Source organism: Chiloscyllium plagiosum, unplaced genomic scaffold, assembly GCF_037043375.1.
Source record: "Chiloscyllium plagiosum isolate Xiang-an unplaced genomic scaffold, Cpla_swu_hap1 HiC_scaffold_8, whole genome shotgun sequence".
Lineage (NCBI taxonomy): Eukaryota > Metazoa > Chordata > Chondrichthyes > Orectolobiformes > Hemiscylliidae > Chiloscyllium > Chiloscyllium plagiosum.
Genome location: NW_028270146.1, coordinates 83,641,931 through 83,665,759, shown reverse-complemented (window position 1 = coordinate 83,665,759; position 23,829 = coordinate 83,641,931). Strand labels below are relative to the sequence as shown.

The following is a 23,829-nucleotide window of genomic DNA, read 5'->3' as shown; positions in this document are numbered from 1 at the left end:
TCCTCATCCTTCCTTCAATGAGGCAACCACAGTTCCAAGTGTGGTCTAACCAGGGCTTTGTAGAGCTGCAGCATAACCTTGTGGCTCTTAAACTCAATCCTCCTGCTAATGAAAGCCAGCACACCATACTCCTTCTTAACAACTCTCTCAACTTGGGTGCAATTTTGAGGGATCTGTGGACATGAACCCCAAGATCCCACTGTACCTCCACACTGTCAAGAATCCTGCCTTTAACCTTGTATTCTGCCTTCAGGTTCGACCTACCAAAATTAATCACTTCACACTTTTCCAGGTTGCACTCTATCTGCTGCTTATCAACCCAGTTCTGCATCCTGTCAATGTCCTGTTGTAACCTACAACAGTCCTCCACATAATCCACCACACCACCATCATCGGCAAACTTACTAGCCTACCCTTCCACTTCCTTATCCAAGTCGTTTATAAAATAAACAGAGCAGAGGTACCAGAACAGATTCCTGCGGAACACCATTGGTCACCAACCTCCAGGCTGAATACTTTTGTGTATTTCCAACTTCTGTTTTCTATGGGCCAATCAATTCTGTATCCAAACAGCCACATTTCCCTGTATCCCATGTCTCCTTATTTTCTGAATGAGTCTACCATGGGGAACCTTATCAAATGCCTTGCTAAAATCCATGTACACCACAACCATTTCTCTACCTTCATCAATGTGTTTTGTCACATCTTCAAAGAATTCAACATCCTCCAAGAAACATATGTGTACAAACTGGAAGTTTAAGCTGGGAAACATGGATTTAAAACAATGCAATGCAGTGTATTGAACTGGTTGTATTACAGCTACTATTGTATCCTTTTCAAACTGAGGTTGTTTAGCTCCGCATTTATTCCACGTGAAAGACATGGAGAGAATACAGTACTGTGTCTTATCAGTGTTGCTAGTTGAATTTTTTTCAATTTCCTGCAAATGGAAGAGTCTAGTTTCTCGATTGTAATTTTTCCAGGGGTTGACCTGAATTTGTTACGCAAATGTGAACTCCTTGTCCATCCAACTCCATTTTTCTCACTGTACAAAGACTTAACTGTAATAGATTCTAGTACTGTTAGAGTAGATATAGGAAGGAACCTAATTAGTTAAATTTATTTTGGCTGTTTTTCTGTCTTACAGTTGGATTTTGTGCCAAATTTTAATGTTTCATTTGTTGTGTGCAATCATTCCCTTCTAACTTGAAGATATGGTTCTATGATAGCTCTTGACATTTGAGCGCAAGTTAAATGCAAAACTTTATTTTTGTGCTATCCATACAAAACAAATTCTTCCCCTAAATTTCTGGTCTCACGCCTGATATTTTACTTGGTCCTTTGCAAATGATTGGATATGTGTCACACTAATGATCGAGATAAGTCTAAGGTGATGTTTTCTTTCTGCCTTTTCCCATCTCCACTCACCAGCTGCAAATACCCCAAGTATTATTATTGAAACAGTGCAAGGCTTCATTCAGTAAATCAATTTCTGGTCCTTGAAAATTTTCAAAGGCTGCTTACTGCTGAACAACTCTTTGATCCATTCCCCTTAAATCTAAAAGTTGACTTCGATTCAGAATTAACAAGATAGAATGTAAAACAACTGTGATCCTAAGCTATCTAATCATGTGCTTTATTTTGGTAAAACGCATGGAGATATTCCCTTTAATAAGGATAATGATGTCACTTCTAATCCAATTTATCCTGGACTAAATAAACTGTATCTTAAGTCTTTGTTGGGAATAATAATCAATTTATGTTCTGGTTTTGAATTATGCAAAGATTTCAGTCAAACTGATTTAGGTTATCAGAAGTATAGTATATTCATCATTATAGATTGGAGTTTGTGTATGTCCAGTATTTTGTTCTATTAATTGAGTAAATGGAGAAAACAGATTGCATTATTGCTGTGCAAGGTTGACTGCTTTCATTGTAGAGGTTTTTCCCTTTCAGGTAAATCTCTGTAGTTCGCACCTATTGTTGAGACGTGCTGTGATTGCATGCCTTCGTCAGCTTGCGCAGAGGGAAGCTGCTGAGGTATTGGAACATGCCAGGGCTCTTGCCAAAGAATCCAGTAAACTCGGTAAGACATTTGATATAAAGCTGTAGAAGTTGTGATTTTGTAATGCAGTGAATCTCATCAAAAAATTCTGAAAGCATCAGTTTTTAAACAACTTGCACTTCATATAGTCTACCTTTTAAAGTATTACAAAATGTGAACTCTTCTCACAGAACTGAAAACAATTGGACACTGAATAAGAATGATGTAATTGTTAGGTGTGGTTACTGCAGGTGGGATCAAAGAGTCTTTTCATATTCACTGAAATGATGCAAGCATCACTGGTTGGGCCAGCATTTGTTGCCCATCCCTTAGTTTCCCTTGAAAAGGTGGTAGTGAACTGCCATTTTGAACCACTGCTGTCCATTTGGTGTAGGTACACCGACAATGCTGTCAGAGAAAGAGTTCTAGGATTTTGACCCAGTAAAGGAACCATGAGATATTTCCAAGTTGGGATGTTGAGTGGCTTGGAGGAAAACTTGCAGGTGGTGGTATTCTCATCTATGTGCAATCCTTGTCCTTCTAGATGGCAACATTCATGGTTTGGGAGGTTCCTGGATGAATTTCTGCAGTGCATCTTGTAGATGCTGCCACTGAGCATTAGTGTTGCATGGACTGAATGTATGTGGATGTGATGCCAAGGAAGCAGGCTACCTTGTCAAGGTTTTTGAATTATAGATTTATAGAACTCTGCAGCACAGTGTCCGCACTGGTCAAAAACAACCACCTAAACCCCATAATGCAGCACTTGGCTGGTGGTGTTGGAGTGTTATCGGAGTTGCACTCATCCAGACAAATATTCCATTGCATTCCTGATTTGTGTCTTGTAGATGATGGGCAGACTCTGGGGAGTCAGGAGATGAGTAATTTGCTGCAAGATTCCTAACCTGTGACTGCTCTTGTTGCCACATACTTGTATGGCTAGTCCAGTTCAATTTCTGGTCAAAAGTGACGCCCAGAATGTTGATAGTGGGGGATTCATTGATGGCGACACAGAAATTATTGTGGAGTGATGATTGGATTCTTTCTTGTTGCAAGTGGTCATTGCCTAGCACTTATGTGGTGTGAATGTAACTTGCCCCTGTCAGTCCAAGCCTGAATATTATGAAGATCTTGTTGCATTTGGGCATGGATCATTTCAGTGTCTGAGGAGTTGTGAATGATGCTGAACAATGTGCAACCATCAGCAAACATCGCCACATCTAACCTTTATAATAGAGGGAGATCATTGATGAAGCAACTGAAGGGCCCAGCAAACTCCCCTGAGGAACAACAGTAGTAATGTGCTAGAGCTGAGATGACTGTTCTCCAACTGCCACAACCATCTTCCTTTGTGCCAGGTATGACTGTATCTTGTGGAGAGTTTTCTCTCAATCCCCATTGATTTCATAAGTTTGTTGATGCCACACCCACTCAAGTGCATGCTTGTACCAAGGGTAGTAACTCTCACCTATGACCAGAATGGCCCTGACTGAACCTGAAATGAGAGTCAGTGAGCAGATTATTGTTGTGCAAGTGCTGTTTGATAACACTAGTAATGACACCTTCCATCATGTTACTGATGACTTACAGTATTCTAGTGGGATGACAATTGATTGTGTTGAATTTGGCCTGCTTTTTCTGTACAGGGCACATCGGGGCAATTTTGCACATGATCGGGTCAATGCCAGTGTTATTGCTGGTCTGGAATTGCTTTGTTATGGACTCAACAAGTTCTGGAGTACAAGTCTGTCCTATTGCCAGAATGTTGTCAGGGCTGATAGCCTTTACAGAATCCAAAGCATCCAACTTTTTCTTGATGTCATGTGGTTGAATTGAATTGCTGAAGATTGTGTCTATGATGCTGGGCCCCTGTGAGGAGGCCAAGATGGGTCACCAACTCAGCATGGTGGATAAAGGTCTGAAGGAGCGTTAAAAATGTAACAAAGATTTTATAGTATAATACTCCATTGAGGTCAAAGCCAGTGACATTAGATTCTGCTAAACTGAGAAAATCAATATTTTATCCATGTTTTTTCCTAAATCTAGCTTCCTTGCTGTATTGCAGTACTCGCTGTAAATACTGTTCTCGTGGTGGAGGTAGTTTCTTGAGCAATAATAATTGTTTGCCCAAAGCATTGGCTATAATTTATTACAAGAACTGGTGATTTTTGTACAATTATGTCTATGACTAAAAGTTCATTTTTATTGTTGCGCAAACCAGAAGATTGCTTTAAAGACGTGGCTTCCACTGTTGTATTCTAGAAAACAAGTTGAAAGATACACCTCGAGCAGTAATTTGCTGAGTTAAACATGACATGCATGGACCTTCAAACCATCAGCCACAATTTTATTTGGTGCCTGTTTGTTGGGCCACCAGAGAGACTGGAGTTATTGTCCAGTTCCATACAATTAGTATGTGCTGATTGGACTGTGCTGGATGTTTTTATAGTTCTTCATATTTGCAATCGCATGTTAAGGTGCTTAGTTTGCAAACTCCAAGAAAGTTGAAGGAGGCATTCTACCCCATTGGAATTGTTAGTTGCAATGTTCCGCAGAACCATTGGTTTTAGTGCTCTGGTCTTTGCTGTGCTATGACAACAAATAGAAAATGAAGTACTCCGTTTAATAACTCATCATGATAAATAAGCTATTTCAAAAACTATTAAAACTAATCAGTTGTGATGACCTATTTTGCTTCAGTGATGTATTATTTATTTATATTTAGCCAAAATGTCAGGACTACACAGATCAACTTATTTCCTTGTAAAACTAGAATAAGGTAACCTAAGTACAGAAAATGAAGTCTTATTGTCTTGGCTGTTTAACAGAACAAGAATGCTGACCATGTCTTACTTTCAGATGTAAATATTGGTGAAACTGGCTTGGAAGGAGCACTTTTCAGTTTACTTGACAGAGAGTCAGACCAACGACTTTGTCATGACATTCGGGAAACTCTAAGCCATATCCTATCTTCCATGGCTGTTGAAAACCTTTCCCATTGGATAAAGTTATGCAATGAGGTTTTATCTGCCTCAGCTGGTGAGTTAAAATCTTTAATGTGTCAAACATGGGAAATTAGGCTTATTGCAGTCTAATATAGAAATGTTTTTTAGTATCTTATATCTTTCTTGAGTTCTACCTGTTGAGGACCATTTTTGTCTCAATGAGCAAATAGATAACATCTTGCCCAAATAAAACTGTAGCCAACCTGTTGAGAGTGAACGTAGCGTTAGATTTGCAGATCTCAACATAATGCTTACTTATTTTACCTAGACAGCTTTGCAATGCTTCACAAACATACTTTAGAATGTTCTAGTGGATGAATAAGTTTTAAAAGATTATAATTGAACCAGAATTCTGGGATGGGAGAGACCTTGCAAATTTTCCCTTCTGCAGAAGTGTAAATGTGGTGGCATGCTGAGTTTAAAACCTCAATTTGGGGATTGAGTGTGTGTATATGGATACCACCACTTCAGTGCAATGCTTAGATATGATTCCATTTACAGTCTGATCAGAAGTTTGTGTTTAAAGTTTTACACACATTTTTGCATGATTTACAATTCCTTATTTTCATAAGTCAGTTTATGCAAATAATCTTTTTTGAAAATAATGTATCAATTCTTGTGGTCCAGATTTCACCACCACAGCACCAGTTGACACAACTCAGGAAGAGGAGGAGGATAGACGAGATGATGATTCAATATTTACCTCACGCAAAGATGACCAATTCCAACCAGTCATCAAACCACGGTGGCCTACAAGGGTATTTGCAGCAGAATGTATATGTCGAATTATTACACAATGCGAGAATATAGATGCTGCTCATTTTGATTTGACAATGGCTCAGGAAAGGAAAGAGAAGCTCTCAAAAAGTAAGTGATTACGAAGGGACTGAAAAATTAACTTCGCTTTGGGGAAGGGGGTTGGCTGGGGGAGAAGAGATGTAACTTGTTCAGCTGTTTGTTGAACCTGTGCTCAATTTAAGAGTACAATTACCAAAATGTGAAACTGATGTGGTTCACTTTATTAGATTTGTTCGTGCTTTAGATTTAAATATATTATACATACAAACTTTAATATACTATTTGCAGGTGATTTCTTAGTGAACCATCTGGCAGATTTGATTCGCATGGCTTTCATAGCTGCCACAGATCACAGTAACACTCTCCGGCTATCTGGCCTCGAAACACTACTTGTCGTCATCAGGAAATTTGCAAATGTCCCTGAGCCAGAGTTCCCTGGTCATGTAATCCTTGAACAATACCAAGCAAATGTAAGTGAGTAAAAAGAAATGTATGTAGTATTTAGTCAATAATACTTTATAGCCCATGGATTATTTTGAAGCAAGATCACTGTTTTGAAGACAAGCAGAACTGGTTTGCACAGTCAAGTCCTGAGTAAACAGGTGAATAAATGAAGAAAATAATTTTGAATATTTCAATGCTCTCATATTTTGAAAATTAAATCTATTCTTGTTTAATCAGTTATCAGTTTTGAGGAGATGGACGAGCAAATCTGTGGATTAGTGACCATAAAACCATCATCGATTATCATAAAATCCTGTGTAGTTCACAAATGTTGTTTAGGGAAAAGATATCTTCCACCCTTTCCCTGTGTGGTCCACATATGATTCCTGACCCGTGACGATGTAGTTGACTCTTAACTGCCATTCAAGCTACTCAGTTCTAGGGCAGTTACGGATGTGCAACAAATGCTGGCCTTGTCAGCACCACCCACATCCCGCTGAAAGTAAAATGTATTGAATGGGCAGAAATTCCCTCCACTTACATTTTGGGAAGAATGATGCAGTTGTCTTCGATCCTTAGTCCAAATTCTGTTACTTAGCTACCGATTCTGTCTAGAACGAAAAGTCATTCACGCTGTTGATGCCATAGTTGGCTGTGAGATAAGCAATCAATAACTATTGGATCGAGTGAATTCAGTACTGTCCTCCCATACAATCCAGACTAGGCAATCTCTTCATTGTGACCATTCTTGCTTTGAAGAGGGACACTCAAAATCCCAAATGTGACCTCTGTAACTCCATTGACAATCCCGGCCCACCATGTATGCACAATGCCCACTCGTGTCTATGTTGATGCTTGGCAGTCAAACCTCGTCTATAGACTGACCAACATTCGCTACCAGAAAATCAACTACACAACCAGGTATGCCAATTTCCTGATACAGGTGCTGAGGTCAACTAAAATTGTATTACTGTTACCTCCATAACACTCATAACTAAGCTAAGAGCCTTCCTGACCTGTGTGGTTTAGTACCCCACTGAATGCATCTTATTTATAGAAAAGTTTGGAATCCAAGACAGATCCATATGCTATATTCCATGCTATAGCATACTCTTATGTTTTCAAATTTGTATTAAAAATTAAGATTCGCTATACTTGAATTAGAAAATTTTAGAAAGGTTGTCAGGTGAATTAAAGGAATAAGTTACGTTGATTCTGTATATGAAAATGATGATAGCATTCTATACTCTCCAGAATTTCTCTATCTTGTTTCAGTTCAAGATTTGTAGCTTAAAAAGTTGTTTTGATTCTTTCACCAAAGTCTTGAACAGAATAACTAGAAATTCTGCATTTTAAGAAGTACTGTTTGAATAAGCAACTTTCTGTAACTGCCAAAATAATTGTAGGTCCCTTACTTTATTTACACTACTTGTTCCATTTTTTGATTACTAAGCTTATTGATAACCCTCTTGATAGGCATTCAGCAGTGTGTAAGTGGGTCCTTAAAAACTTTGGTCCATTTCACATAGCAAGGTTGGAAATTTGTTTTTCGAGGAGCTGCGGGCATGAGCCTGTATTTCATCTTGAATATCTTGGAATATATAATATTGCACTTTGGTTCTTTCAGGCACCTTTTGCTTTAATTGGTTATTGCTTTCACTGTAACGATATGGCCATGATAGATATTTTAAATTGGCTTTCAGGTGGGAGCAGCACTGAGGCCTGCATTCTCCCCTGACACCCCACCTGATGTTACTGCTAAGGCATGTCAAGTAAGTATTTCACTTTATTTTGCAGAACTAATCTGTCAATGGCTTCATTATCATCTTAAATGCTTTTTTTCCCCCAGTTTTCAGCAGTTTAGATTTGCAACAGAAACATAATAGGATCTTCCTGATCTATTAATATAGTAGAGGAATTTAAGTGAAAGCTTTGTTGTTGTTGTCACTTGTCAAGGGGTGGAAAAGTTGTTATTTTTGCAATTGGTTTTTGGGGGTAGGGGGTTCCCCTGCGTCTTTTTTTTTGCAAAGGGGGCAGTGCAAAGTTGCAGTTGGCTTTGGGGCGGGATCAGTTCTGGGTTGTATTTAATTTTTTGGGGAGGTGGAGGGTGCCATCTGTTTGCACCATGGCACTCAATGTGGCTGAGGAGCGGCTATGCCACCATTGGGAAGGTGCTTGGCCTTTCGGTCGTCCTGTTCTGGACCATCGGCTTTAAGCAGCCAGCCACCGCAGCCTTCGGTGGCCTCCGGTGAGTTGATATAAAACCAAACTTGCACCTCCAGCACAAATGCAGCCCTGCCTGCTCACTGTACCTATGCACCCCAAGGAGGCAGGCGTGCACGCGCACACACACCACCACCCCCCCCCCCCCCCTCTGCCCACATAAAAATGCATTGGCTATTCATGCCTTGAATGCTTGACTCCGCTCCCAATGTCCGAGGAGGGGGGACCCTATGCACAGGCACTTATGCACTCCTGGCACTATTGCAGCCTTGCCCACTCAATGCACCCATGCACCCCAAGAGGTGCCCTTGCTCCCCCATGCATTGGACGTTCAAACCCTGGATACCTGACTCTGCTCCCAGAGTCCGGAGGGATCCTATGCAGAGGCACCTATGCCCCCCGGCACTCGTGCAGCCCTGCTCGCTCAGTGTATCCATGCACCCCAAGGAGCGCCCTTCTCCCCCCACGCATTGGATGTTTGGCTCCCTGAAAGCTGAATGCCGCTCCTGGTGTCCGGGGAAGGAGGACCCCATGCACAGGCACCTATGACTCCCCACAGCACCAATGCAACCCTGCCCGAGCAACCCCCACGCAATCAGGGCGATGGCTTCTCCGATGCATGGGGGGGGGGGGGGAACAACAATACAGCCCCGACTACCCCACCCAACGCAGCCCAGTGTGGGGCTCTCGCACTAGCTCTCGCTCTCGCACTAGCTCTCGCTCTCGCTCTCGCACTCGCACTCGCTCTCGCTCTCGCTCTCTCTCACTCGCTCTCTCCAGGGATGAGTAGGTTAGGTGCATTAGTCAGGGGTAAATATAGGATACGAGGAGAATGGGTCTGGGTGGGTTACTCTTCAGAGAGACCGTGTGAACTACTTATGCCAAATGGGCTGTTTCTGTACGAGGGATTCTGTGATGTAATCTTAGTCGCCATTGAGTGTTCCATACTTAACCCTCACTATGCCATAATAAAAATTACAGCTGAATATAATCCAGTTGCCAGTCCTTCAAGATAAACTGCATCTAGCAAAGGTTATCAGTTTGTTCTCAAAAACTACATTGAATTGGTTTGAACAATGTTGGCTACATTAGGTAATATTGGTAACAGTAGATCATTTGGTGAAGCCAGCATAGCTTCAGATCAGGTCTAGAATCTGTGCAGTGTTTTAGGCAGCTGATACATTTGGCTGCAGTGCTCCTTTGGTTAGGAATCAGTCAGCATTGCTGCCCAGTTACCATCCCTTTGAGCCTTACCATCTAACACGTAAATATTAAATGGACAGGATCAGGAGAGTTCGTCGACAGTCTTTTTCTACAGCCATTTAAATGAGGATGTAATTGTTGTTCCTTGCTCAGGAATCTCTTTTGAGATAGAGGAAAAATTAGGGGATAAAAAAAGTTGAGCTGAAGCTGAAAACGTTGCAATCATCTTTATTTTGTGACAGCTGGATAAACAGTCTTTACACTTATCAAATGAATTGTGATGACCTGGTGGGCTTTCATTTTGAAGAGAATATAAAATATAATTTTTAATCTACTGTCTAATTTAATTCATTATGCAGGCCTAAATTTCCCAGGACTCCTATTTGGTGTGTATCTCTGTACTCTAATAACGTGACCATATGTTCTGAATTAGGTTCACTTATAAACTAAGTCTTTTCTCTCTGAAGTAGTTTCCAGACCATGGAGCTGTTTAACTGACATCTCAATGCTCATTAAAAGTCAAGTCCTGCAGATGATAGAAATCTGAAATACAAACAAAGTGTTGAAAAATCCAATGTCACTTCTGAAGAAGTTTCGAACGCAATTCTAAAGAGGCGTATTGGTCTCAAAACGATAACTCTGTATCTTGCTCCACATATACTGCTAGACCTGCTAAGTTTTTGTAGCACTTTGATTGTATCTCAGTGCCAAATGTTTGGCATTTCCTGAGCCAGTGCAGTCACTGAGATCAAATTAAAAATTTCTCTTAATTTCTGCCTTAGGTCTGCAGTGCTTGGATTGTAAGTGGAGTTGTAAGTGACCTGAATGATCTTCGAAGAGTACATCAGCTTCTGGCAACATCCCTGAGTAAAGTACAAGCTGGGCAGGAAGCACAGAATCAACTGTACAATGAGAGTACCTCGACAATGGAGTCTCTAGCTGTACTGAAAGCTTGGGCAGAAGTATGTGACACATTGTGCAAGCTTCAAAATATACTTCTGGTATTTCTGGTACACTTCATTCATTTTTGAAGGTGTCGCAATCTGACTCAATTCACCATGAAAACATAGTAGTTTGCCAATAAAATGGAGGAATGTGCACAATCAGATTCCAAAAACATGATATTCGAGAAGTGATTTACCATGACTTTGGCAGCATCATTCTTCTTGATAAAGAATTCTGCAAAGTATTTATTTCATACCTTTAGCTAAATGTCTGCTTGCATTTGTAAGTAACCCCTTTTAATCCCTCATCTACCTCACTCCAGCCTTTACTACTCTTTTGCTTACATTTCCATAGCAAGCTCACTTTCATCCTCTTTGTTAGTCTCTTCTCACACCCCTCTTTGGCGTTCTTGCTTCCAGCTCCATTTCCTGTATGCGTTTTCTATTATCAGTCTTGTTCTGACTTGATTTATCAACCTGACATTTGTCATATGCACTCAAAGTTTTTTTTATTTTCTATTTCTTACATCATGAAGCTCCAGCTTTGTTTACCTTTTTCCCTTTGTGTAGCATTCTTCAACTTTAAGCAAGCCTTATTCTCCTCAAAGGCTATTGCTCTTCCACAGTACATGACTCAAATGTACTTGATCTGGATCTGTTCTCAACAGACTGAAATTTGAGTCTCCAGCCTATCCCATTCCAATTAATTATTGTGCTTGAGATTTCTCTTTGTCCTTTTCTATAGCTTGAGTCACCGTGATGAGAGCTGATAACTACCAGTAAATATTCTCCAACTGACAATTGACCTACCTAATTTCCCAGAAGCAGATTCTTCCTCATCGGCTGGAAACAAGCTGATGGAGAAATTGCTTGAGAAGCTCTTCCCTTTTTCCATCTTTTACATTATTACTATCCCTGTTAGTATTTCCATAATTTTAAGCTCCTCACAACTATTGTATAGCTTTTGCATCTCTTTGTAATTTCCTGACAAATTTGTTCTTCTTAATGTTTCGCACTAGTTGATGGCCTATACCCAATAGTGTAGTAATGCACCTGTCTTGTTACTTCTAGCCAAAAAGAATCTGTCTTTGAAAATTCTCGAGAATTGTATGTTTGCTTAACGTTTTTAATGTTTACTGCCAGGTTTATATCGTAACTATGGAAAGGCAAAACGTGTGTGCACCAAAGCAGAAGCAGTTCTTGAAGGTTGAGAGGTCTGCTGCTGATGGCTCGAAGGATGCAATTACTATTGCAGATGGACTTCTCAATTTAGTCCGGTTAGAATTAGGAACACTGAGTAAACTCTGGCTGGCTGCTCTACAGGACTATGCCCTTCTCACCTTGCCTCCAGAATATGCTAATCAGCTTCCAGCTGAAGGTCAGGTTATTGATTTTTTTTTGTACAGGTTGCTTAAATTCCATTTACACTTGAAATTTTACCTACAGTTTGCTTTTCTACTTAAGTATATCAATGTTGCTGAACTCTGACCTAAGTAAGTTCCAGAGACTTGAGATATTCAAGAGCAATTCTGAATGGCCAAAGCTAGCATGTGAACATTGATTCAATTTGTTTCTTTTTTGCTATAAATGCAATTTACTATAACACTCGTTGTTTTATTTGCAAGAGGAAGCGATGGCTTTGCAGTGTTATCGCTGGATGGTTAATCCAGGAACCCAGGTAATGTTCTTGTGACACAGGTTCGAATCCTGTGTAGAATTTGAATTCAATAAAAATCTGGAATATAGAGTCTAATGATGACCATGAATCCATTATCAATTATCAGGAAAAACCCATCTGGCTCACTAATGTCCTTTTGGTAGGGAAACTGCCATCCTTTCCCAGTCTGGCTTACATGTGACTCCAGACCCACAGCAATGTGGTTGACCCTAAACTGCTCTCTGGGCTGAGAGAGATAGGCAATAAATGCTGGACCAGCCGGCAATGCCCACATGAGTGAATTTTTTTAAAAAACTAAAGTTATGTGGCACTGGAAACTCTCAAATCACAGCCCATCTCTGTTAAGTGCTGTATCTTCAAAATACCCAGTCAATTTTCTAATTGATAGCATCTGACAATGTAGAGTTTGATGTATTTTGAAAGGAGTGTTGAAAGCCACTCTGAATCTTTAACTAATAATAGATATATTTTGAGAAAGTAACTTTTTTTTTCCCCTCGTAACTACGTCAGATAAAAGGATAGATGGGGGTTACTCACAAATGCTGTTCTGAAGCTGGCTGCTAAGAAATGCAACGAAGTGATGATACTCCTTCCTTGTGAGTTCAGTGTTTTGCCAAAGCAGCATTAATAGGATCATGAAGTCAAGATGAGTGGAAGATGCTGGCAAATTGCCATGTGTTACCACTAAAGCACAAGAAATTTGTGTTTTGGGGAGCTGTGTCCCTGCAGCACCATCCTGTTTTGATTTTATTGGTAAAGCTTAGCATTGTAAAATATTACCATTAATAAAATTGAGAAGTGCTCAAGCTAAAAAAAAATCCAGGCAGGAATACTTGTTCTATTTACTGAGTTAAGATGTTTTAAGTTCACCTTGGCTCCTGGCTGTACCTTAACCATAATTTAGGGCTCCTCCAGATTTGTCTCTTTTTTAACATTTGCTTCTTGTTTGAAAGGACTAGCTTGCAGCAGCTCTTTGACACCTATCCCTTTATGGGAGCCCAGATGTTGACTTTGAGTGCAATTCTGTAAAATGCAGCTCTTATCCAAATTCCACAGAAAAGCATTGAAACCAGAGCACATTTTGGAAATTAGATTAGATTAGATTAGATTACATTACAGCGTGGAAACAGGCCCTTCGGCCCAACAAGTCCACACCGACCCGCCGAAGCGCAACCCACCCATGCCCCTACATTTACCCCTTACCTAACACTATGGGCAATTTAGCATGGCCAATTCACCTGACCTGCACATCTTTGGACTGTGGGAGGAAACCGGAGCACCCGGAGGAAACCCACGCAATGATTTTGTCCTTATTTTAAAAATATTTCAGGCTAACCTTAATGTCACTACTTCTGCTGAGAGTGGAATTTGCAGACACAGGGATAAAACCTCAAGACTTCCCTGTCTGCAAGACTCAGTGCTGCACAAGGTGTTCAGTACCTTTGTGATCTATGACATGAAGCTTGTTTACATTTGTAACAACAGTTTGAAGTTTCCTCTAATAGAAAAGCAAACTACTCTATATACTAGGGATCTAAATCAAAATAGGAAATGCTAGAAATACTTTAGCAGCTCAGCATCTATGGAGAGAGGAAACGGTTAATCTTTCAAGTTTGTGACATTTCATTGGGAGGATGGTCACACTCTTGAAATGTTAAACCACAGCCATGCTGAGTATGTCCAGCATTTTCTGTTCTAATTACTGACGTTTGCTCTAATGGATCAATGTGTCAAATGTTGCTAAGCCCATTAAAAAACGCAAAAGGACTCATTCCAATTCTCATTTTCTGCACAGTTAGTTGATCTTGACTGAGTCAGCATGTTGGACAGTACAAATGGCTTGGGCATGTTGGATTGAGGAGGTGTGGTTGGTTTTGATCTTCGGTTTTGCTTCGTTTGCTTATTTCTTCACATTAATTTCTTTTGGAAATGTATTTCCTCCTGATGACAACAAGATCAGGCTTGTTTAATATTCCTTGTCAGTTAAATGCCAGGTTGACATTGTGACAACTATGCTTAATTAAGAGCCATCTGCTGAAGCAAGAAAAATGTTTTCATTATTTCTTTTTAAATTGTCAAATCCCATTGTTTAGTAACTAGATTGTGATACTATTGCAAAGTGCTTGGAGGATTGTTGAAATTTGTAAATATTAATGCTCCTCAGACTGTAATATCCATGGATGATTAAACAAACTTGCATGAGTTCTGCTTCTAAAATAGTCTCTTTGCATGGAATAGAATGTATGTATCACCTCTAGATGTCCAAGAGAAACAAATTGAGGCCTATTACCACCACCTGGGGCAAGGCTGATGTGAATTGGGTGCAGGGGTCAATTCAGTATTAGTGGAATAGTAAGCTTAGTAAGAAGCACTTAACATAAAGAGACAAAATTCTTGAGGGAGAAATATTACTGTCCCATTTAATATATTTGAATAACGTGGATCAGGTTAACTTCCTTGACTATATGAATATTAAGGTTTTTTGTTACATTATTCATTTTATCTTAAAGTGGCTGACTTTGATGTGCAAGTCAGTTTTGTCACTTGAATTCATTGCAAAAATGCCTCATTTTGTTTTCTGTCTAACATCAATAGAACATTTGTTTGAAGGTGAAATACTACAAATGTTAAAAATCTGAAATGAAAACAGAAAAAGAAGTCAAATCGGACACAAAATATTAACTCTGTTTCCCTCTCCAGAGATATTGCCAGACTTGCAAAGTTTGTCCAGCAGTTTCTGTTTTTGTTTGTTTAAGGTAATGGGTAATGAAGAATGTTATCAAAATGCCAGGGAATCCAAGTTGTCAGTCCTGACATACAATGTAAACTGGGATCTTGGTTTGATTGTCAGAATACCATGCCTTATATTGAATTCACCCATTGAGCCATCATAGGAAATAAACTTTCTTTTTAGAAGCATTACTTTTGTTCTTACAATTTATCTCCAAGAACTTAACTTTTATTAGACAAATTAAAATAATGTTTTTCAAGTTTTTCCTCAAACCAATAAGTTAATTTAAGGAAACTTAATGTCATTAAACTTGTCATAAATGCTAATGCAGATGTGTTTCATCTTCTATGGCTAGGTGGTGCATTCTATTCATCAGAGACCATAGAGGCAGCAAGGCCACATTATTGTAATTCTTGGGCCCCTATTCTTCATGCCACAGCATTATGGCTGAACAGTACAGGTTTTATTGTAATTGACCCAGATGAAGGCTCTTCTCGTCTGTCCAGACCTGTAACACCAACGATGGGTCATGAATCCACTTTGGCAAATGTAGTGAAGTCTCCAGAAGATGTCAACACGGATAGATTCCACCTCATTCTAGGTTAGTTATTTATTTAATGAAAGAATATTTTTATAGATGAGATTAAAGGATATGTTTTATATGTGCGTGTATATTTAGAAGAAAACCGAGAGACACTAAATCTGAACAGAATTGTTTATCACAATATTGTTTGCTAAGGTTTACATGTTTATCTATCTTGAGGTAAATGTTAATATATTAGATATCCGGCTAGCTAAAACTAGCTAAGTACATGAGGTGATCTACATTTATATTTGATTGTACAACTTATCAAAGAAAAACCTACAACAATGCACAAATGTGGAAACTAGCAGAAATCTAGGCCTTGATGGATTTAGACATTTGGTGTATTTGTAACATTAGCAGTAATAGCCTGTATTTAAGATACATATTTTTAACAGTTTGTTTTGTGCAGGTGTGAACTGAAAGAAAGAGGAACTGAGAGAAATGTTTCATCGGAGATGGAGCTTTAAAGAGGGCTGTAGGATTAGAGGAAAATGAAGGGGCACAGGTTTTAAGGCAATATGTTATTTATTGTTTCACAGGTTTTTTTATGGCTACACGAGCATTTACTAGCCATCCCAAAGAAACCTACTGATGGGCCACTGCCTTGAAACACTGCAGTTCCAGTAGTGTGGGAAGGGTGGTCCAAGATTTTCAAGCAATGACAGTTAAGGAACGTGATGTAGTTCATGATGTGGCTCAGAGGGCGACTTGCAGAAGGTTCTGTTTCCATGTGCTTCTGCCCTTTCGTTCTGAGAAAAAAGTCAGAAGTCATAGACTTTAAAGACACTGCCAAAAGTGCCTTGGTAAGATTTTGTGCTGCATCTGGTGGACAGGTTTGCAGCTTTGTCCTGAAAGGTGTTGAGCTTTTAGTGTAGTGATGGAACTGCATTCGTCCAGGCCATCAGACGCCTGGCTTGTACCTTATAGATGGTTGACACACTTGGAGGAGTCAGCAGGAGAGTTATTCATCTCAAAATCCCCAGTCTCTGGACTTTTCTTGTAGCTATAATATTGATTTTGCAGAACCAGTACAGTTTTTGGTGAAAGGTAACACCCCCACCCCAGGATGTCAAGAGGAGATGTTGGATTCTCTCCTGCTGGATATGATACTTGTTTGGTGTGACAGTTGTTTCTTTCCACTTGTCAGCGCTAGCCTGAACGTCTCTATGTTGCTGCGTATGAATGTGGACAACTTTCGTATCTGAGGAGTCATGGTCTGTGACAAATGTTGTGCACTCAACAGCGAACATTTCCATTTCTGACATTTTGATGCAGGGAAGGTCACTGATGAAGCAGCTGAAGATGGTTGAGCATAGAAGGTTCTACCATGCAAAACTCGTGTCGTGATGTCTTGAGAGTTATATAATTACCTGCAACAACCACAACTATCTTCCTTTGTGCTTGAACATAGAACAATACAGCGCAGAACAGGCCCTTCGGCCCTTGATATTGCGCTGACCTGCGAACTATTCTCAGCTCATACCCTACACTATCCCAAAATCATCCATGTGCTTATCTAAGGATTGTTTAAATCTTCTTCATGTGGCTGAGTTGACTGCATTAGCAGGTAGTGTATTCCACGCCCATACCACTCTCTGCGTAAAGAACCTGCTTCTGACATCTGTCCTAAATCTATTTCCCCGTAATTTGAGGTTATGCCCACTCGTACACGCTGAGGTCATCATCCTAGGAATGATAACTCAAAAGTGACTTCAACTATTTGGGAGATTTTCCCCTGATTCCTATTTACACAAGTTTTGCTGGGGAGCCTTGAAGGCCAAATTCAGACTAATGTGGCCTTGAAGTCAAGGATGTTCATTTTCACCTCACATCCTGGTGATGAGCAACAAATTGCATTCACAACATACAAATGACAAAGAATAATGATGAAGGGCTTTTGCGCGGAACGTCGATTTTCCTGCTCCTTAGATGCTACCTGCCCTCCTGTGCTTTTCTAGTATCACTCTAATCCAGACTCAGGTTTCCAGCATCTGCAGTCCTCATTTTTACCTAAAGAATAACCGTGTCCGCTAAGTGAGTCAAATCATCTTCATTACATAATGGTGTTGTCATTGTTGAATCCTCCATCTACAGTCTGAATTAAAACAGCTATGTAGATGCTGTGGCTGCAAGAACAGGGTAAAATGCTAAGCATTCTGCAATGAGTAACCCGGCTCCTGACTCTCAAAAGCCTTTATACCACCTACTTGACACTTGTCAAGATTCGTATTAAATATCCTTCGTTGGCCATGATGAGTGCAGCGCCAATAAAATTTAATAAGTTTGATATTCGATACACAGCAACCTGCTTTGGTGGCACCCCACATAACCATGCACATCTTCCACTAATGGTGCCATGTATGTTGTGTATACCAGTCACAAGATGCACGGTGGGAAATCCCGAAGGCTTCCTCAACACTACCTTTCAAACTGAGAATCTGTGAAGGCTATAAGACCATAAAACACAGGAGCAGAAGTTAAGCCATTCAGCCCATTGAGTCGGCTCCGCCATTCAAACATGGATGATAGGTTTCCCATTCTCCCTGTTTTTATCCGTAACCCTTGATCTCCTTGACAATCAAGAACATATCTATCTCAGTCTTAAATACACTTATTGACCTGGCCTCCACATCCTTCTTTGGCAATGAATTCCATAGATTCACCACGCTGGCTGAACAGTTTTCTCCTTATCTGCATCCTGAAAGGTCTTTCCTTTGCTCTAAGACTGTGCCCTCTGGTAACTAGTCTCTCCTAACAATGGAAACATCTTCCCAACATCCACTGTGTCCAGGCTATTCAATATTTTGTAAGTTTTAACTAGACCCCATGCCTCTATTCTTCCTATCAAAGTATATGACCTCACACTTTCCCATCTGCCACTTGTTTGCTCACTCTCCTAACCTGTCCAAATCCTTCTGCAGCCTCCCTGCCTCCTCCCTATCCCTCTACCTATCTTTGTGTTGTCTGCAAACCTAGCCAGTTCCTTCATCTAGATTGACAATGTATAAAATGAAAAGTTGTGGTCCCAACACGGAGTCTTGCAGAACGCCATTTGTTACTAGCTGCCATCCTGAGAAGGGCCCTTTTATCCCCACTCTCTGCTTTCTGCCAGACAGCCAAGCTTCTATCCATGCTAGCACCTTGCTTCGAACACCATGGGACCTCCCCTTACTCAGTAGCCTCCTCTGCGGCATATTATCAAAGGCCTTCTTGAAGCCCAGATAGATAACATCCATTGGCTGTCCTTAGTCTAACATGCTCAATACTTCCTTAAAGAATTAGACTAATCGATCAGTCGTTTTCTTTTTTATTGCCTTACTACCTTTTTAAACACAGGTGTCGTTAGTGATTTTCAGTCCTTTGGCTGACTCTAGTGATTCCTGAAAGATCACCATTAATGTCTCCACTATTTCTTCAGCTGTCTCCCTTAGAACTCTGGGGTGTAGTCCATCTGGTCCAGGTGATTAACCTACCTTCAGGCCATTCAGTTTTTCTAGCATCACCTCCTTGGTGATGGCCATCATACTCAATTCTGCCCCCTCACTCTTTTGAACTTTTGCAAAATGACTCGTGTCTTCCACTGTGAAGACTGACACAAAGTAATTATTCAGTTTCTCAGCCATTTCCTTGTTCCCCACTACTGTCTCTACAGCATCATTTTCTAGTGGTCCAATGTCTACTTTTGCCTCTCTTTTGCCCTTTGTATATCTGAAGAAACTATTACAGTCTTTCTTTATATTACTGGCCAGCTTATTCTCATATTTAATGTTCTCTCTCCTTATTTCCTTATTTGTTGCTCTCTGTTGGTCTTTGTAAGCTTACCAATCCTCTGGTTTTCCACTACCCTTCACCACATTATATGCTTTCTCTTTTGCTTTTATGCTATCCTTGACTTCTCTAGTTGGCCATGGTTGCCTCATCCTCTCTGTACCATGCTGCTTTTTCTTCGGGATGAATCTCTGCTGTGTCTCCTGAATTACTCCCAGAAACCCCTGCCATTGCTGTTCCCCTGTCTTTCCTGCGAGGCTGCTTGCCCAGTTAATTCTCTCCAGCTCCTCCCTCATGCCTCTGTAGTTGAGATCTGAGGATTGGGAGCAGTTTAAAATTCAGCAAAGAAGGACCAAGGGATTGATTAAGAATGGGTAAATACTGTACAAGAGTAAGCTTGCGAGAAACATAAAGACAGACACTAAGAGTTTCTATAGGTACGTGAAGACCAAGAGATTATTGAAGGCAAATGGAGATCCCCCATAGACGCAAATGGAGATCCTCATAGACACAAATGGGGGAATGTATAAGAGGGGGCAAAGAAATGGTTGAGCAACTGAGTATATTTTGACTCTGGCTTCACAAAAAAGGACACAAATCAGATACCAGAAGTGTTGGCGAATGCAAGATTTAGTGAGAGGGAATAACTGAGGGAAATCAATATTAGTAGAGGAATGGTGCTGGGAAAATAGAGTGGATTGAGGTGGATAAATCCCCAAAGTCTGATATACTCCAGCCAAGAGTATGTAAGGAAGTGGATGCATTGATAATCATCTTCCAGGATTCTATGGACTCCGGAAGAATAGAAAACTGGTTTGCAGAGAGGAAACAAAGATTAGGAATTAATGGGTCCTTTTCAAATTGGTAGGCCAAGTGGGGTGCCACAGGGATTGGTGCTAAGACCCCAGCTATTCACTAACATATATTAATTATTTGGATGGGGGAACAAGATATAACATCTCAAAAGTTTGCAGATGATACCAAGTTGGGTGAGAGGGCGAGCTGTGATGATGCAGAGATGCTTCAGCATGATCTGGACAGTTTAGGTGGAGTGGGCAAATCAATGGCACATGCAGTATAATTTGGATAAATGTGAGGTTATTCATTTTGGAAGCAAAAGTGAAGGCAGATTGCTACCTGAATGGCTGTAAACTGGGAGAGAGGAATGTGCAGCGGGACCTGGGTGTTCTTGTGCACCAGTTGCTGAAGGTAGGCATGCAGGTACAGCAGGAGGTAAAAGAGGGAAAATGGTATGTTGACCATCATTGCAAGAGGTTTCGAGTGGAGGAGCAGGGCTCAAATTGTTGCAAATTTACAGGGCCTTGGTGAGGCCACACCCAGAATATTGTGTGCAGCTTTGGTCTCCTTTTCTGAGGCAGGATGCTCTTACTCACAAGGGAGTATAGAGAAGGTTGACCAGAGGATGGCGGTACTGATCTACGAGAGAGATTGACTAAGTTAGGATTGTTTTCACTGGGATTCAGACGAGTGAGGGGGGAATCTCAAAGAGACGTGTAAAATTCAAACAGGACTAGACAGAGTGGATGCATAGAGGATGCATTTATTCAAGGGACGGCTAGAAAAAGTACTTGGATTGAATGGACCCAAGGTTATGGGGAGGAAGCCGCCTTAGACTACTGAGTTGGACAATCAGCCATGATTGTGATGAATAGTGGAGCAGACTGAAAGGGCCGAATGGCGGCTTCCTGCTCCTTCCTTCAAGGTTTCTATGTCGGCAATTCTGACTTGGAAATATGTCACTATTTCTTCACTGGAATTGGTTTGGACAAGATGGTGTCTGTCACCAGCAAAGAATGTGGTCAAGAGTTTACTGAGAATGGGGTCATAACAGCAGAAGATATTTGTTCTGGGCAAGAATCCTTTTTTGAGGAAAGGTGGGGGAGTTACTTGGAACTCAGACTTCTGTGGAAGTGGACTGGAGAATGTTTGGCATGGGAGCAAAGTAGCTGAACAGATGGAAGCAGTTGAACAATGATGAATACACACAAATCTGTAACTCCTTACATCTGTTATAGAGGCGAGAGCAGAGTGGGCAGCTGAGAGAGGCATCAGATGTAGTTGACTGTTGCAGTAGAATGTAACGAGGTGCTTTTGGACGTCTTGTGATCACATGAGAACTGTCTATGAATCGATAAACTTGTGCACAAAGTATACTTCAGTTTTTGCACCTCTGTCTTAGGGAAAAACATTCATGTAGCTATATCTAAAGGCCAGAAGTGAATATTCCTTGAGGATGAAAGTGAGAAAGATGTTTAATGAATAAGCAGCTGCAGATATATCATGGAAAATGGTTGTCAAAGGCTCAGCAGATAGATATTAGAGAGCACAGTTGTCAGCCAACTTTAAGCCCTTTCTTTGTCCTATTGTTAATATAGAGAGGAAAAAAGTGAGCAATTTCAAGATTGTACAATAGTTCCATATTTAAATTGTTTTATTTTCTGTATTCAATCAGTGAAGAGTCAACAGGGATTGGATTTATTTCTGAATATGAAGAATGTGCAAGTATCTTGGGCAAAGATGGGAAACAAGCGAATTGGTCATTTGGAAAAATGGTGCAGACACAATGGACCTCCTTCCACACTGAAACAATTCTGTGAAATTCATTGGATTCAGTTTAGCTGAATGCCTTTTTGTTGGGGGGGCTACAAATGTAATATAATCCAGTGGATTAGAGTTAATGGTCCCATTCTCTTGGTACCTCATTCAAGTCACTGTTATTCATCTTTGAGGATTTCACAATGAATTTCAACAGGTTACTTAACTTTAACATGGTAAGGGCTGGCGGTGATTCTGTAGAACTGCTGTGGACAGCTCTGCCTAACAGCCAAGGCATACTGGCGTTTTTTTGCGATCCCTGGCCAACTTATGTGGTGGAGCTATTAGTTTAAAACCTTTATACAGAACACATATTTGTTAATATTTGGGAGTGGGAAGAAGTGAGAAACCAGCAGCAGGGAGGACACTCCCCTGCAGTACCAGGCATACCAGAGACAGCAGCAACAGCAGCTTCTCCTGAACCCCCTGAGGACCTGACAGACTCTCAGGAATTGGCTGCAGCGATGGAGAGACTTAAATTGAAAGTAGGGGCTGCGATTGAGGAGATCCGTGGGGAGATTCGTGCCCAGGTCCAACCTAACTCGTCCATGCTTCAGAAGCATGAGCAGGAGATCCAGGGCCTCGGGGAGAGCCTGGATTTAGTGGAGGGTCGAACTAAGGCCTCAGAAGCTGCGATGGAGTCCTCATCCAATCGGATCCAGGTGCTGGAGCGAGAGGTGCGGGCCTTGCAAGACCATATCGACGACCTTGAAAATCAAGGTCGGAGGATAAATCTCTGAATTGTCAGGCTTCCTGAAGGTGAGGAAGGTGAGCAGCCAGTCAGCTTCTTTGAAAGCTGGCTGCCAATGTTTTTGGGCCTTCACATCGAGTCCAGCAGACTACAAATTGAAAGGTCTTATCGGGTTACAGTGCACAGGTCAGGGTTGGTGCAGTGTCCCCGCTTGGTCTTAGTGCACTTCCACTCATATAAGGACAAGCAAAAAGTCATAGAAGCTTCCAAATCCCTGGGTAAAGATCCGCAGGCACTGCTGTACAAGGGGTCAAAAATTATGTTTTCCAGAATTTTTCTGCAGCTGTAATTCGAAAGAGGAAGTCCTTCGATCAAGTTTAAAAAGAGGCTGAGGAACCTGGGCATCCAGTATGCCATGAGATACCCCGTAGTGCTCCATTTCAGCCACAAGGACTCAGTTTATACATTTGACTCAGTGGATAAAGCTAAAAACTTTGTAGACACTTTAAAATAGATGGATTGGCCTGGAGAATATGGTTAATGTTTGTTCTCTTTTCTATCCTTCCCCATGTTTTCCCTCCTTTTTTTTTTATTCCTTTCTTTGTCCCTAATAATTTCCTTTTTGGAAAGGGGGAATAGACCTTGGAATAAGTTGTTTCTATTTTTAATAACTGGATATTCTGATGGGAAATTTTGTGCATGTTCTTTGTCTCTTCTTTTGTTTGTTCTGTTTCTCTTTTAGTCACAAGTAGGGGTGACATGTAGCCAGGGATGGCTGGAGTGTTCATCCTGACTTTGTTTTTTTTTTGTTGTTTTAAGGATCATCTCCTTGTTTTTTTTCTGGCCTAAGGCTGGGGCACAGTCCGGGTTTGAAGGAGCTGTGAAGGAGGGGATGGACAGGGGGAAGAATCTTCCATTCAAGGTTTTATAGTTGGTTTTCTTTGTAGTTTTTTGGTTGTAATAGTTGTTTATAGTTATGATAAAGTCATTTTTGTATATATAGTTCTTCCACTCTGAGTCTTTATTTACTTATGCTGGACACGTTTTGTAAGCAGGGTTCTCCCTCCGAGGGGTTCAAGGGTCTCTGAAAGGGGATAT

The 23,829-nt window shown here is 40.7% G+C and overlaps 1 protein-coding gene across 7 annotated transcripts in view; it reads left to right on the top strand.

Moving 5' to 3' along the window:
• heatr5a (HEAT repeat containing 5a) overlaps positions 1-23,829 on the top strand; it is a 186,940-nt gene that overhangs the window by 139,804 nt on the left and 23,307 nt on the right. For all 7 annotated transcript variants that reach the window (XM_087990048.1, XM_043698067.2, XM_087990052.1 and 4 more), the window contains 8 exons: positions 1,957-2,086; positions 4,904-5,083; positions 5,677-5,916; positions 6,136-6,317; positions 7,995-8,063; positions 10,500-10,679; positions 11,805-12,039; positions 15,426-15,671. In XM_087990048.1, the coding sequence (XP_087846174.1) occupies positions 1,957-2,086; positions 4,904-5,083; positions 5,677-5,916; positions 6,136-6,317; positions 7,995-8,063; positions 10,500-10,679; positions 11,805-12,039; positions 15,426-15,671 (1,462 nt within the window). The remainder of the gene's footprint in view (positions 1-1,956; positions 2,087-4,903; positions 5,084-5,676; positions 5,917-6,135; positions 6,318-7,994; positions 8,064-10,499; positions 10,680-11,804; positions 12,040-15,425; positions 15,672-23,829) is intronic.